This window comes from Mauremys mutica, chromosome 8 (assembly GCF_020497125.1).
Source record: "Mauremys mutica isolate MM-2020 ecotype Southern chromosome 8, ASM2049712v1, whole genome shotgun sequence".
Classification (NCBI taxonomy): Eukaryota; Metazoa; Chordata; order Testudines; family Geoemydidae; genus Mauremys; species Mauremys mutica.
Genome location: NC_059079.1, coordinates 23937279 through 23952614, shown reverse-complemented (window position 1 = coordinate 23952614; position 15336 = coordinate 23937279). Strand labels below are relative to the sequence as shown.

Below are 15336 nucleotides of genomic sequence, written 5' to 3'. Positions count from 1 at the left end.
TCCTTCCTCCTCCTTTTGTGCTGCCTTTTCATTTATTTTCATCTCTTGTTTTAATCTTCTTAGTCCTTCAAGTAGGTCAGAGGTGTCCTCTAAAGGAGCATTTCTTGTACAGTGGCGTGTGCACTTTCTTATTACCAACGGAACCTGTTTGTAACACCAAATGCTACAAGGATCCCAGTGCCCTTGGTTCCCACTGGGAGCTGAGGGTGCCCAGAACTGGGCTCACAATATACTCAGCTATAGGGTAATTAAAGGACAAAATTCCTTCAGGAGGTTTTCACTTCTCCTGCAGGACAAGACGGAGCTCTGAGCAGATGTGACTGCAGAGGCATAAAAAGCCCTCACTCTGTGCACACAAAGAGCCTGCTCAGATCCCTGCTGCTGCAGGATATCCCCACTGCAAGTGAGGAGGCAGGATTCCACCCTCCCCCATGTGTAGCCAGCAGAGCTGGCCAGACAGCAGGGCAGGAAGTATCCTGTGTCTCAAAAAGGGGTGGCTACATCTTACTTCCTCTAGAGTAAGAAGGGGTCAGGGGAGGTATTGTGACTGGGAGGATACAGCACTGCACTGCCCGATAGGCAGAGCCTGAGCCGAAATGCCCCATCTAGCCCAGAGTGACGCTTCATTACACTTGCTGTTAACGTTTCACTCCCCTGTACACTGGGGATGCAGCTAATTCCATACATCCTCCAAAAAAGTGTTAAATGCACAATTCCCTGGGGATTGTCAGCTTCCCCTTCTTCTCTGCTCTGGCTGAGCAAGCTAGGAGAGGGAAGAGTTTTTTCTGTGCTGGGAGAGGCCCCTCCCCCCCAGCTGTCATTTCCCACTGCAATTACAGTGAATGAAGAGAGGCCCTGCCACCACTTCTAAGGGGAACGTGAAAGGATCTTTAACAAGTAGGCCTAGACATAGTTACATGATGCTTATACTGGCAATACCAGTCCACACCTCCAGGGCCCCTGAGGATTTCCTGACAGCGGAGCCAGTGTAGGAGGGGCAAGATTTAGGGGGCAGTACTGCATGCCCTGTGCAGAGGTCTAGCCTCTGGGGGACTCTTAGGTAGCAATGCACAAGACAGGCTGGGGCCAGAGGATACATTGTCTCTTGGTTGCAGTGGTCCTTTACTTTACAATGTGGGCTTGTAAAGGGCATGGACAGCTACCGATCATTATTATTTATTATCTGTATTGCGGTAATGCCTAGGTGCCCCAGTCATGGACCATGCCCTCATCATGCTAGGTGCTGTACAAACAGAACCAAAAGACAATAGGGTGTAATAGTCTGCCATGGAGTGGCTCTGCCTCTGCCCCTGCCCTGCAGCCTGGAAGACAGGACACATCCCCCACATCTCCTGTGGTTGCCTAGTACTAAGACCTGCTGCATGGGCTGGACTTTGCAGTAAGTTGCTAGGTGAGGAAAACGATTCACAATGACTTACTGCACTGTGTACTCACCTCTTTGTTTGTATCGAAGTGGGGACCTTATACCATGTTTACTGCTGCATATTTAATGTGTACAAATATAATGAGTTCATAAAAATCAAAATAAAAACAAATGAATTTTTCTTGAGAAAGTCCCTGGCTTAAAAGCCCATTTACCTACATTATGCATATAAATATTCCAGTCCTGCAGTAGGTCACTTATTAAAAATCTCATTTGAAGATCAGTCTATAACTTACAGATACATCTTTATGAGACTAACTATCATAACAAATTCCTTTTTTTCCCAGCTGTAAATGGAAGATGAACTGTTCAAAAGCAAGTAATATATGAAAAATATGTGTATTTGGTCTACAGGAAGCTTTACAGCAGCAATGTTCAAGAATGCTTAAATTATATAAAAAATAATATGGAGATATACCTATCTCCTAGAACTGGAAGGGACCCCAAAAGGTCATTGAGTCCAGCCCCCTGCCTTCACTAGCAGGACCAAGTATGAATTTTGCCCCAAACCAGCCCCTCAAGGACTGAACTCACAACCTTGGGTTTAGCAGGCCACAGCTCAAACCACTGAGCTCTCTCTCTCTTCCCCTTCTATAAGCAGCCATTATAATTCACAGAATAGTAGGTTTTACTTTCTTATGGAGGGAATGCTATCAATTCTGATTTTTCAAAACCAGTAAAAAACTGCTTTCAGGTTTATTAGCCCAATGTGAGATTTAAAACACCGTGTCTATCTCCTGGCTGTTTCTTTCTGCAATTCCCTTGCTTGATTGTATACAACACACACTGTTTTTAGTGTTATACGCTAATGGACAAATATTCAATACAAATCATTTTGATACACATTTTGGATTTAAGTTACAAAGGCTAAGTGTTATTTAGCATGTAAAATCATATTACAACCACAAGCACATTTAACGGGCATGATGTTCCGTCTGAGTTAATCTGAAGCTGATGAGTGTAAACGCCATTATTCTGCAGCTATGGAAATTTCCCCAAATGTACCCTCATAAATTTCCTCACCTGTCTTTGCCAGTTTCCCGTTTGAAGAGGTCGTCAAATTGAAGCATCTTGTGCCGAGAAACCATATATACTTTTAATTGAGGTAGTATCTGATTCATCAATTGCAGATTATTATAAACCAAACCTTTTCCATCTCGTCTCATATAGCTGCTGGGACCCCAGAAGATAAACACAGTACCTTGACTCATATTTAACAGTTCATTGCGGTTTCGCAGAATTCTCTGGATACTAGAATGTGCAATGACTCGAAGGCTAGTTTTGTTTCCAACATCTTTTCCATAACCTCGAGTGGGTGCATCGTTCATTCGTATTACACACTCAGTCTGGTCGATTCTGTTGCCTTGTTTGCTTCCCAAAAGGTGTCCAGAACTGGTTACCAGTGCACAACTCTTGCAGTGCATTTTCAAAGGCTGCAAAGAAATAAACACTTCAAAATTAACTGCAATCACTTTTTCATCCACTAGGCAATAAAATAATTATTACTAATTAGTTTACTCATATATTGCACCTTTTAGTACAAGGATCTCAGAGTGCTTTCCAAACACCCTCTTGGGTAGGTAAATGTTTTCTGTTAACATTTTTATATGTTATAACAGATTCTGTTACTTAAAACATTGCTTTGGTGAATGGAAATAATATTTTAATCAGGTTTCTCTGGTGCCAAATGTCAGCAAATTGTCTCCTTTGGGTTGTCGTCTGCAGCATTAATGCTATACAGGTTCAGCATGTAACTACACTCATTTTAAACAAAATCACTGTCAAGATTATCATAGTGCTTTATTAATAAATTTCTTTGTCTTTAATGCATACACATATTTTAAAATCGCACTGATAACTAGTGCTTTGCACTTTTTCTAGATTGTCTTTCAAGTCATCTTCAAAAGATACACAGTAACAGGAGATGGAGTACATCCATACAATGTGTGTTTACAAGGCAATGGAAGAGAGAGGAAAACCACAAATAAGCCAGGTTAAATAAGCCAGGTTATTAAAAGATGTATAAACCATCATTATCAATCTGTAAATACATCTTATCCCATTGTTTAACAGGAGAATTAAGAAAAAGAAAGGAAAGCTAAAGATAATCAAATATGCAGTATGCAACAAGGTGCAGTGATAATATACTGGACTAAGAAGACAGGACTGTTTCATGATGCGGCCCTTAAATAGGCTCCTGTGGAATGATGATATCTTGCAGCATCATTCACGATTTGTTGAACGGATCTAGATGGTCTCTCCTCGATTAAGGAGAATGCAGTAGCCTAGATGTCTCCTTCCATTTCCTGTGCTGTTACAAGTGCAGTGACATTAGAAATGTCTCAGAAAATGAAGACATTTTGAATTATGATAGCAAAATTTCCTATAGTAAGTGGTGCCAATAAAATAATAACTTTGTTAAATGTAATGTTACATTTTACACCTGTACATGAGAAGATGTACCAAGCACTGAATCATTAACAGAGTGACAGCAGTTGTATCACAGTTAAGAGAGAAACTGAGTTTCTGTTATAAACCTGATTTCAGCCCCACCTTTTATGTATATTGCTCTCAAAACATGTAAATTAGCTTTTTTTTCTATAAAATCTGAAGCAAGTCTGACAACTTGTTCCTGAACTATGAGACCCTAAACTAGAGCTGTTAAGCACAAGTCCAGACGTATTCTAATGATATTTGTCTGTTTCCCACTTTATAGCAAAAAAGGCAAGTTAACCGACTTGCATGGATTCCCTTAGCTGAGATCTAGTGCCCCGGAGCAAAATGTAGACGATTCAATTTAAATTACCAGAGCAATTAACATTGTCTTTAGTAACACTGCTAAGGAATATCAGTTCTGGTGACCTTAGTGCACAGCTCATCACACAAATGCTGAGACCTAAGCTGGCCATGTTTAACAAACTAGTCCCTAGCCCCTTTCCTTACGCAGACAGAGCTCACACTGTGTAACTCCATGACTTGGAAGGCTTGTCAATGGAAATGAGACTTTGTCCTTATAAAAAACCTACAGAGGGGCTGAGGATCTCATACAGGTTTGTGCAGGCAAGGGGGAGAACTCAAAGAACCTGGTCAGCTTCCTGAGCTGGGGCTGAGGAGACTCAATGGGGGCTTCTCCCTTCCTGCAGGAAGTGGGAAATGCCCCCACTGATCTCCTCCCTCTGCCCCTCAAGCTCCACTCCCATCCATCTCCTACCTTGTGGACCTCAAGAGGTTCTCTGATCATGCTCTGTGGTTCCTCTCTGATGAACGACAGGAGATCCTCAGGGAAAGGTGGCAGTAAAGATGCTAGTGCATCCCACAATGACTCTTACATGCAAGCTGCTCATGCGCACCTTCCATACCTGGACTCCTCCTTCAACTGGCAGGCTGCGCCCCCAAGTCATAAGGGTTCTAGGGGGTGGAGTGCAGGAAAGAGGACACAGGAGCATGAAGACCTGAGAGGCAACAGGTCTCTTGCTGGAGCTAATGAGGGGGAGAACAGGGCCTTGGGGAGAAATGAGGATTAGGTGAGGTGTGGATGTTTGGGGGAGGGGGTGCTGCCAGGAGCACAGGATCCAGGTGAGGAGAGGGATACTCAGGAGCAGGAGGAGAAGTCAAGCAGGAAGCATTAGAATTAGCACTTCACTGCCTTTTTCAACAAGCCACATGTGGTTCATCAGCAGGGAATCCCATTGCTGTAAACAACAGGAGATTCATCTGTTGCATAAGCCAGGGAAGAAGGTACTCTCCCTTTCCCTCCTTCTGCAGTGCTAAGCTCTCCTGCCTTGCCCTCACTGCTCCTTGCAGCCCCCTCGCTAAAAGCCATGAGTACAAATCCACTCTCCCCAGAGCTCCCTGTAGCCCTGCTCCCTGACTTACAGTCACCACATAGGGCTTAAGGCTCATGAGGGACCCACAAACCTCAAGGCCTGTGAGGGAGGAAGTTTGAGGACCCTAACAATCATAAGGATTATAAATGCTTGTGAGATTCCTCACCAGACCACTTGGCTTTCCCAGCAGTTGATTCCCATACTCTTGTGCACCTTATAAGACCTACAAGAGAGAGGCTTCCCTCCCAAGATTCACAGAAGGTGTAATGAGTCCCTTCCTGCAGGCTTCAGGAATCCAGGGTGACAAAGCTCCCCACCCCCTTACCTAGCCTCTTCCATTCCCCAGTCCAATGACCAAACTAAGGAAATCCCCCTCAAAACCCTTATTAAGATGGAGTTACGGTTGCAGGCACATATCAGTGGTCTGACATAATAGTGCTTTTCAAAAACGGTAAAGTGAAAAAACAAAATAACCCACCACCATCCGCACAAACTGCCCCAAGATTAGAATGCCAGGAACTGCAAAGTCAAAGTTGCACTTCTCAAGCCAGGCACCCAAACTACCTGCACCCTCAGCAGTGCCCTAATAGATAACCTTAGCTATCTAGGTCTACCATAGCCAGCCAGTTACTTTTGATCACAGACCATAAAAGCTAGATTGTTTTAATTGTAACTGTACAGAGCCAGATTCTGCCACCCTTACTCACAATAAGTAGCCTCATTGATATCAATGGGTCTACAGTATATCCCCATTCATCTGAAATCCTATTATTTGAAACTCTGCATCATCCGAATCCCTTACTGGTCCCTCAGCAAATGACACATGCTGCAGAGGGCAGCTCTCCCATGGTGGGGGACAAGAAAGGGACTCAGATAATGTGGAAACTTGGATAACAGAGCAGAGACCCCTGAGAGGCATTACTAGGAGGAGGACAACATCAAGCTCCCAGAGGCAGGGGAGGAAATCCTGCTGCTGAATGGCTCCTGCCTCTCCATTATCCTGCCCTCTGATTATCCGAATAAAATCCATGTCCATCTCCCCCACGCTATTTGGATAATTAGGAATATACTGTATTTGTGAAGCAACATACTACCAATGTAAGTAAAGGTGGCTGGGCTAATTCACAGCTTCCTTTTATGGACACCTACAATGTGCATAAACACACACACACAGACACTTGTATTATTATTTACAAATTCTGACATAACATGCTAAAGGGCCTGAAGTAAGGGCCTGATCCTGCAAACCACTAAGGGAATTCAGGCCCAGACACTGAAAGGTGTTTAGGCAGCCAACTCGCCTAAATACGTTTGAGGATCTAGGCCTCAGTGCCTCACAGGAGTGCTCAGCACCTATGAAATTTGGCCCTGTGGCAGCCAATTATCCATGTCACTACACACGTCTCCATACACAAATCTCATATTCCTATTAACGTACTTGCACAAAAAGAGCAGAAGTTAGTGTGGTGACATTATTATTACACTTAATTCAGAGACATGTACATATAAAAAACATTATAAAAGCGATGTTCTGTGGTGCACATCTTTGACATGGTACAGGCTAGGAAGGAAGACGGAGGCTGGCATCAATATGGAGCAGAGTTAGGCCTGGTCTACACTGGCGGGGACGATCAATCTAAGTTACACAACTTACACAATTAATAACGTAGCTGAAGTCGATGTACTATTTACCGTGGTGTCTTCATTGCAGTAAGTTGACAGCTGACGCTCTTCCGTCAACTCTGCCTGTGCCTCTCGCCCTGGTGGAGTACCGGAGTCGAGGGGCAAATGCTCAATGGTCGATTTATCATGTCTGGACTAGCCACGATAAATCGACCCCCGCTGGATCGATCACTGCCCGTCGATCCAGTGGGTAATGTAGACAAGCCCTCAGGATAGTTTGAGACATCCTAGGTTTCTAACAATTGAGGGTTTATTTATTCACTTATTTCCTCTTCCATTCTTGGAAGGTAATATCCACTGAAACCACATAACTGACTGCAATCTCAGCTTCATCTTAATGAAGATTTGTATGTGGAAACAGCCACTGAAGAATGATTTTTTTTTATTAAGATAAACTTAACAAAAAAACAAAACAATCTTTTCAACGGAATTACTAAAAAAATTAAACAATTTGTGTAGTGGTATTTCCAATGGGTGTTACAGTCTCATTTTTCACACAGAGCTAAGTCCATTTTCATTCACACACATGCATTACTATAATCCTGAGGGACCTAATGATATGGGTAGAAATATTCATGCCTTTGTGAGTCAGGTTCCTAATGAGTATTTACATGCATTTTCCTTCAAGCACTCATCTGCCACTTTGATGAATTACGTACCAGAAGGCACTAAGGTGAACTAGTTGCTCCAGCGTCATGCATGCGAAAGCAAGATGAACTGCTAATGAGGTTAAAGGAAATGTAGTCAGCACCAATGTTAACTCACATACTTTTAAATATCCACATAGCAAGGCATTTTCACCTAAAACAATTTCTGCTGGTTTCTTGCCTACTGAGCTACAACTTATTTGTTTCTTTAGAAAGCCTGCCAAAGAACCCATCAATTGCAAGGAAACAAGGACAACCATCATTGGAACCATGAAAACCTTTTAAAAAAAAACAAACACAAAAACAAAAACAAAAAACAAAACAGATATTTTCATGAATATTGACATATCTGTTAACATGCCCTCTCACTCCTGCTCCCACCCAACTATTTCCTTTGTGAAAAACGTGTCAGTGATTTCTCACTTACTTCCTGAGCAATACTTGGAACCTGATTTTTTGCAGCTGCTCCTTGCAAGCGACTCCCGTTGACTTTACTGGGAGTTTCATTTACTCTCAAAACTACAGCTATAGACTGGGGCCCAGAACCTCCAAGGTACTGAGGCATTGCTCCATTCGGTGTTATGATGTTTAATTCCTAGGTGGTCTCCTGCCCAGTGGAATCCTCAGAGCCCAGCAAAGCACTCGGGCTCCCCATACAATGCATGGTGAGAGTTAGGTGCCTATGGAAGGGATTTTCAGAAGCCAATAAGGTGAATAGGGTGACTCCTAAGCTAACCAGGAGTGAAACACCAAGACGAGTCACAGGGAGAGGGGCGTAGGTGCCTAAGCAGCTGACCTGGTCTCCCTCCTTGTGCCTGAGATAAGTGCCTCTCTCTAATTGGAAACCTCAGCAGTGAACACTCTCCTGAAGGCAGGCACCGAAGCCAGGTCAACTGCTTAAGTAGCCTGTGCCCTAGCAGTTGAAACCATCGCTCTTTCTCTCCAGGCCCTGCTCATGTTCGACAGCTCTCTAATTATTATAGCTGCTTAGTGCTGGAGTACACCAAACCCCTACGGTGCCAGGAGCGTGCCAGCAGTACCATGACTTGGAGGCGAGCACTGAAAGCGCTTTAGCAGGTCGGCCTTGTAGGCGCTAGCCCTAGTGGGCTCAAATAACCACTCAGACTCATGGCTAAGTGAAAGGGTATTTTACTACAGTTGGCAAGAAAGGCAAAGGTTGCAGATACGCTAAGTACAGAAGCTTAACAGTTACAATTCAAAGTGAGCGACAGTGGTAATTGTTTGGGTTCCTGGGGCGGGACAGTCGAGAGACAAGGCTCTACGGGCCTAGTGCCTCTCCAGTCCAGTCAGTATTCCAAGCAAATTGATGCTTGCAGGCTTCCAGGCCAAGCTCAGTTAACGTCTCTCACTGGCACCCCTCTGCGCTGGTTTCCTGCCCTGACACTGCGGCTTGCGTCTCTCACACTAACCCTACATGTCCCTGGGCCCTGGCTAACTCTTGTGTGGGTGTTGTGTTGTCCATTCACCTGGCCTGCATCTGGCCCTACTGCTGCAGGATCTGACACATATCAGTTCTTAATCAGAACTGCCCCTGCCCCACAACACTCGGCCACCTCCCCCGCCCAATATAACCCAGCCACTGGCCGCCACCCCCACCCCAATATAACCCAGCCACTGGCCGCCACCCCCCACCCCAATATAACCCAACCACTGGCCGCCACCCCCCACCCCAATATAACCCAGCCACTGGCCGCCACCCCCCACCCCAATATAATCCAGCCACTGGCCGCCACCCCCCACCTCCAATATAACCCAGCCACTGGCCACCACCCCCGCCCTCCCAATATAACCCAGCCACTGGCTCCGCCCCCCCACTAACAAATAGCAGTCACCACTGGCCTTCCATCCCCAACCAGCTGAAAGGACCCAGTGCCGATTAATTATTACTAAACTAGGTAATTACAATTTTTTTTTAGTAATATAGAACCATGTTACAAAAAAAACCAACAAAATACATACACACCAGACACAACCTCTCCCACCCAACACCACAACCCACCCACAATACATGTCAGGTGTGGCCAAACTGTGGCTCATGAGCCATGTGTGGCTCTTTCAGTTAAAGTGTGGCTCCCGGAGGCCCCCACGCACGCTCCCCCACCCATTCTCCACCTACTAGGCAGGGGGGAGCTCAGGGCTTCTGCCCTGCAGCAGGGTCATGTGACTAGGAGCTTCTACTCTTCAGGGAGGCGGGGTCTAAGGGTTTTAGCCCAGTGGGGGGAAAGGAGGGGGCATCAGGACAGAAGCCACAAACCCAGTAGGAGCTGCCCCGTGGGGCAGGTTGTGTGTCTCTTATGGGTCTTGAATGTCTGAAGATTATTGTATGTGGCTCAGAGGTTCGGTAAGTTTGGCCACTCCTGATTATGTATTTTTAATATTATTTCATCTTTTTTTGTATCTTATCTTAAAACGACACCACCATTTGGACTACCGGGGGTGCGAACTGCAAAGCACTCTACCATGTCCCAAGTTTGTTTTCTGTTTTGTTTTTTTAAAAGGAGCAAGGCAGTACAAAACCAGCCAGGTGGCAACCCTGTCTTAGGAGCGCTCAGAGCACACCTATAGGATCAGGCCTTGCTGGAGAGGCAGATGATCCCTGTCTAGGGCTTTGTCTACACTACCGCTTTTGTCGGTAAAACTTGTTGGTCAGGGGTGTGAAAAATAAACACTCCCCTGACTGACATAAATTTCACTGGTAAAAGTGCTGGTGTGAACAGCACTAAGTTCCTGCCAACATAGCTAAGGCCCCTCATTGCGGTCATTTAATTATGCCAGCAGGAGAGTGGCTACACTGGAGACCTTACAGAATTGAGAATTCTGCAGAGAATTCTGCTTTGAGGCCTCTGAGGCTTTGGCTTGAGCTGCTCATTAGTTGCGGAGTAGCATCAGGCTTAGGCAGCTTTGCAAATGCTGGTGGGAATTAGGCACCTACAGGATTAGGTGGCACTGGTGCCTAAATGGTGAACTCGGGTGCCTAAAGAAGCAGATAGGTGCCTAAATACCTTTGAGGAGCTGGGTCTTGGACCCTGAAGGTGTAGTCCTAGGCAAATCTACAGCCAACAGCCTCATCATTTGGGGTACCAGTTGTGAAAAGTGTCTTGGTAATACTGCAGATAACTAAAGTGAGAAGAAAGAAAGTATTAGCTGTAAAATTCTCTCATTGGAAGAAATAAGGCATTGGTTGCAGCAGAACTGTCATCTACCTAAGCAATAATAGTGGAGGTGCAGGGCATTTCCACGGGATGGATGGCCAGATGGGAAAAGCTGATGGCCTGAGACATAACCAAGGGCCATTAAACCTAGGCTGTCATTAATTCCATGCAATGCTCTCTGTTAAGGTAATTATCGTTGTTATAAATGGAAGATCCTAAAAACCTAAGCAAACCCTGACATATGGATTTTTTTTTTTTAGGAGGGCCATTACCCTAATCTCAAGACTCACTTCTGAGAAGCCCACAAAAAAGGGCAGACAGTTGGGATAGACAAAAGATTTTTATTCATTATTTTGAAAGAATATATATAATGCATAATTAAAAATGTATATATTTAATTGTATCCCTCTCCCTCAACTGTCTTCTTAGAAAGTAGGCTGTTTCAGTCGTGTTTCATGGCTTCCGATGTGCATATGCAGACCCAGCACAATGTGGTTGGGGCATTTGAGCACTTCCACAACACAAACAAACATCATACAGGACATTTTAAGACTATGTATGACTCACAGATCAGTCATACCAGATAAAGAAACAGATCTAAAGATGGTTAAAGAAAACTTAGTTTGATAGCATCCTGTCTGTCCAGAAACCACTTATCAATAGTTGTAGTTGTGAAATCCTCATTTCTTTATTGTTTTGTCAGTATGGTCCCCACTTCCCTATTGTTTATCTGTATGATCTCTGTCTGGTTCTTTAATTGTTTCTGTCTGCTATACAATTAATTTTTCTAGGTGTAAATTAATGAAGGTGGTGGGATAGGATTGGTTAGAGAATTTTGTTACACTATGTTAGGATTGGTTAGTAAAATTTTAGAATACTGATTGGTTAAGGTATAGCTAAAAAGGACTCAAATATCACTATATAAACTGGGGTCCAACAGGAACTTCTTTGGGTACCGACTCCAAGACACAGCCCCAAAGATCAAAGCTGCCAGACCTCAACACTCTGCCAATGACACCGTGCAGAAACTGGAGTCCCCCAGATGGACCTGATCCGGATTGGCCATCAAAAAAAGTTCATCTGTCTTATGGGAGGTGGTGAGCACTGTATGTGTAGCGTGTGTAGTCTGTTTTTGGTGATTGTTAATAAATAGAGGTTATGTAGTATATTACCGGGTAAGGCTCTTTCACTGGTAAAAGACCCCGTAAACCCTCAAAAGATTAAGCCCAGAGTCCACAGGGAAAGGGTGTTTGGCCGGAGCCCACAGAGTAGAGCCCGGAGCCCACGGAGGAGTAAAGTTAGGTGCTTTTCACCTGGACCCCTAGGAACTGGGAAAGGGTGAGGGTGCCTAAATTAAGAGGGTTCTGCCTTGAGCCTGGAGTCCTGGGTAAAGTTTCAAAGTTTTTGACTTTTATACGTAATTAGTTACCTTGTGATAAAAATCAAAATATCTAATAACGCTGATATCCATAAGGTCTCACATTCAACAACATAGGAGGCAAGCAAACAAACTAAGATTGGAATTATACTTAGCTAGGAAATACTAGTTATTTACTGAGCACCTAAGGTCAGTGTTCAGTAAGTCACTGTACCCAATGGCATAGGAAGAGCCATAGGTGTTTGAATCTGCTTGTTAAGCCTGGGTGCAGATCACAGTGCTACTAGCTCTGTGAACATTTTCTTCCTACAGGGAAAAATTAATTTCTGTATATTGACAATGGTGACCTGTAAAAAAAGACTGAAACATATTCTGGAGTCAAGAGTAGCTTATTACTGAGTTCACTAGAGGGAGTATGTCAGTTTAGAATCATTAGCATCCCTAATAGATATCAACTTCTGACATGTTGGGGCCATTTAGCGAGGCAGAGAAAAGTTAAGCAAAGTTTCCCAAAACCTTTTCGACAAATCATCTTCAGCTAAAAATTTGAGATTGTAAGGGCAAAATATCAACAGATTGCTCAAGTGACTCTGCGGTGTGATCTCTGCTAGAAGCCCATTGTCAAAGCTGGAATTCTTGACAGACAGTATTCCCTTTTGCACTGCAATATTTCCACATATGTGGTATTTCTCAGTGCTGGCAGTGTTTGTTTAAAACAAATAAAAAAAAATGAGGCTCAGATCTGAACTGGAATGAAAACCATACGAATCCTCAACCCCAAAGATTGACCTTTTTTGCTTACGAACCATACCACATCAGCTGCCTGCTCTCCATAAGCACCCAAATCAAGGTGGAAAGTAAGAGCAATATAAAAAATAAGAGCGATTATTTAAAAGAAGCCAAAAAATGCCTACCTTTTAAATTGGGGCATCATAATTTCCCAGTCTCCCTCTGTACAGAATGTTGGAGATATGCGTATTATTTTTATGAATATCGATATTTCCATCTATTTCATTACTCTCATAATGAGAGTACTACATTGGTGCAAAGGATTAGTCCTTGGGGGTTTACATGTCTGCAGAAAGGCAGACAATGGGTGTAGATAGCCCAATCACTGATACTCAAACAAAAAATACAGGTGTCAAGAGCTTTTGTTGATTTGTCCAAGGGGAGAGGACTGGCTGAAGAAAATTGATACTAATGACTCTAATTCACTGTTACAAGAACAAGGTTTGGATAATGGAAAAACCCCAATGGAGATACAGGAAGAAACATGGGTTTTAGAGACTGCTGTTAAATAAGCTGCTAGCAAGGAAGAGCAGATCAGAACCAGAAGACAAGACTAGACAGGAGGCATGGGGAGAGGGGTCGGCTAAGGAAACTGAGGCAGGGTCTTGCATGCAGATGTTTGTTATTTTTCTGCAAATATGTACATCTCTCATGCTTTGTCTGAGTAAAGCATGATTGGTTTAGAAATTCCTTTGCAAATTGGTGTGTCCCTTGCTTTGTCATGGAGTCTCTGAAGGCTGGAACTGTAATCCAGCGTAACCATGAGGCTGGAGCTCTGGAGAGGCCATGCATAATATACTGTGGAGATGTGGGGGGTTAGCACTGAGCATGGAGGCTAGTGAAGCTGAACCACAATTTTTGTAAATGTTTATACATTTTATTTTTTTTAAACAGACAACTGGGGGTTGGCTAATGTCTGCTTTCCTAGAAATTTTGAATTAGTTCATCAGAAAAAAGAAAGCACACAACTTGAAAATTGCTGGACAAAAATCACAAAGTTTTGGGACAAGTTCTCAATCTAAAATTTTCAGCCATTATCTGCCAAATATATATATATTCAGGCAAAACAGTGCTGGAAAATGCCCAGCCCCGTTGGTTTTCAGGTGAAAAAAAAATAAAAAAATTTCTTCAGGGAAAAAAGGGGAACCAAAACCATTTTCTAATCTGTTCTATTGTAGATGTGCTCTCCTCAGCTCCTGCTCCTCAGGTCTCATCTCCCTTCTTAGCCATTTCAGACCATTTTAAATTCTATTTTACTGGCATGAATCTTGTTGTAGCATTCCAAAATATATCCCAGCTAGTTCCCTCTTTTCCCACTGTGAACATCCTAAGCATTACTGAATATTAGATAGTTTTCTATAACTCACTGCACATTACTTCAATGTCTACTTGTCTAATGTGCAGTATTTTTTAATCACTGCCCTTTCCACAGAACCTCATCAGCATTTCACGCTTGATGACAGTAGCTCCTAAGTTCTCTCCAAGTTCAGTGTAGTTTATTATGCCTGCTTTACTCTCAGCTGTTAGGTCTAAAATAACCTCTGTCATTATTCGCTGTTCAATGATTGTATAAGGACATAATCTCAGACTGCGCCTAAAAATATGTCTCTGACCTTCGTTTTCCTGGCTGATTAATCAATTAACTCTAGAGCCAAGTTCTGCTCTGTTACATGGATAAAACTCCCACTGAGTCATGTAACAGCAGAATTTGGCCCTCAAAGCTTTATTTTTCTAAAGTTCATTTTCTTCTGCTCTATGAGTCAATGTAGCAAGTCATGTTGCTCAACTTGTTCTACCACTCTAGAATTTATTTCCAAAATACCCAATTATGTGCCCAAAAATGCTTACAAGAATAACCTGGAAACCTCCATTTGTTTATTTGGGTTTGCAATACAAGGATGCTGCTTCAGTCCTCTCAATAACATGGAAAGAGGGAGTAGGTGGGGAAAGAGAGAGAAACTCTGCCTTAAAATTCTCAGCCTCCATCCACCTGAATATTTGTTAAAACATGCACCAGATCTAAGCAGCTCTGAGTGGTGAGAAAGTTCAGATCCTGATTTGAATTTTTTACCCAACCTTTTTTCATATAACAAGCTGCAACCCAAACTCCAGATTGGAACACTTACAAATTTCTGTGGAAGTCTAGATCCAGGTCCAAGTTCAACCTTTTGAGATATATGCCCATCTCTCTCCAATCTTAGGTATATGACGGAATTGCTTTCCGGTTGTGAGTTCTGATCTCAGCAATATGAGGTTGTTTCACACTGGTACATGGCTTCGCTTTGACAACACAGTTGTTATGCTTTGCACAACTCTCTGTGAGGATGTTAATTCCAGGGAGGGGATATAGCTTAATTTATAGGCTGTGCACACTAACTCAGACTATCCCTTGAAC

General features: G+C 43.3%; 1 protein-coding gene across 1 annotated transcript in view; it reads right to left on the bottom strand.

Moving 5' to 3' along the window:
- The window catches only part of ST6GALNAC5 (ST6 N-acetylgalactosaminide alpha-2,6-sialyltransferase 5), a 93303-nt gene that overhangs the window by 17092 nt on the left and 60875 nt on the right, over window positions 1–15336 (bottom strand). The window contains exon 3 of the mRNA XM_045026200.1: window positions 2468–2877. Within this exon, the coding sequence (XP_044882135.1) occupies window positions 2468–2877 (410 nt within the window). The remainder of the gene's footprint in view (window positions 1–2467; window positions 2878–15336) is intronic.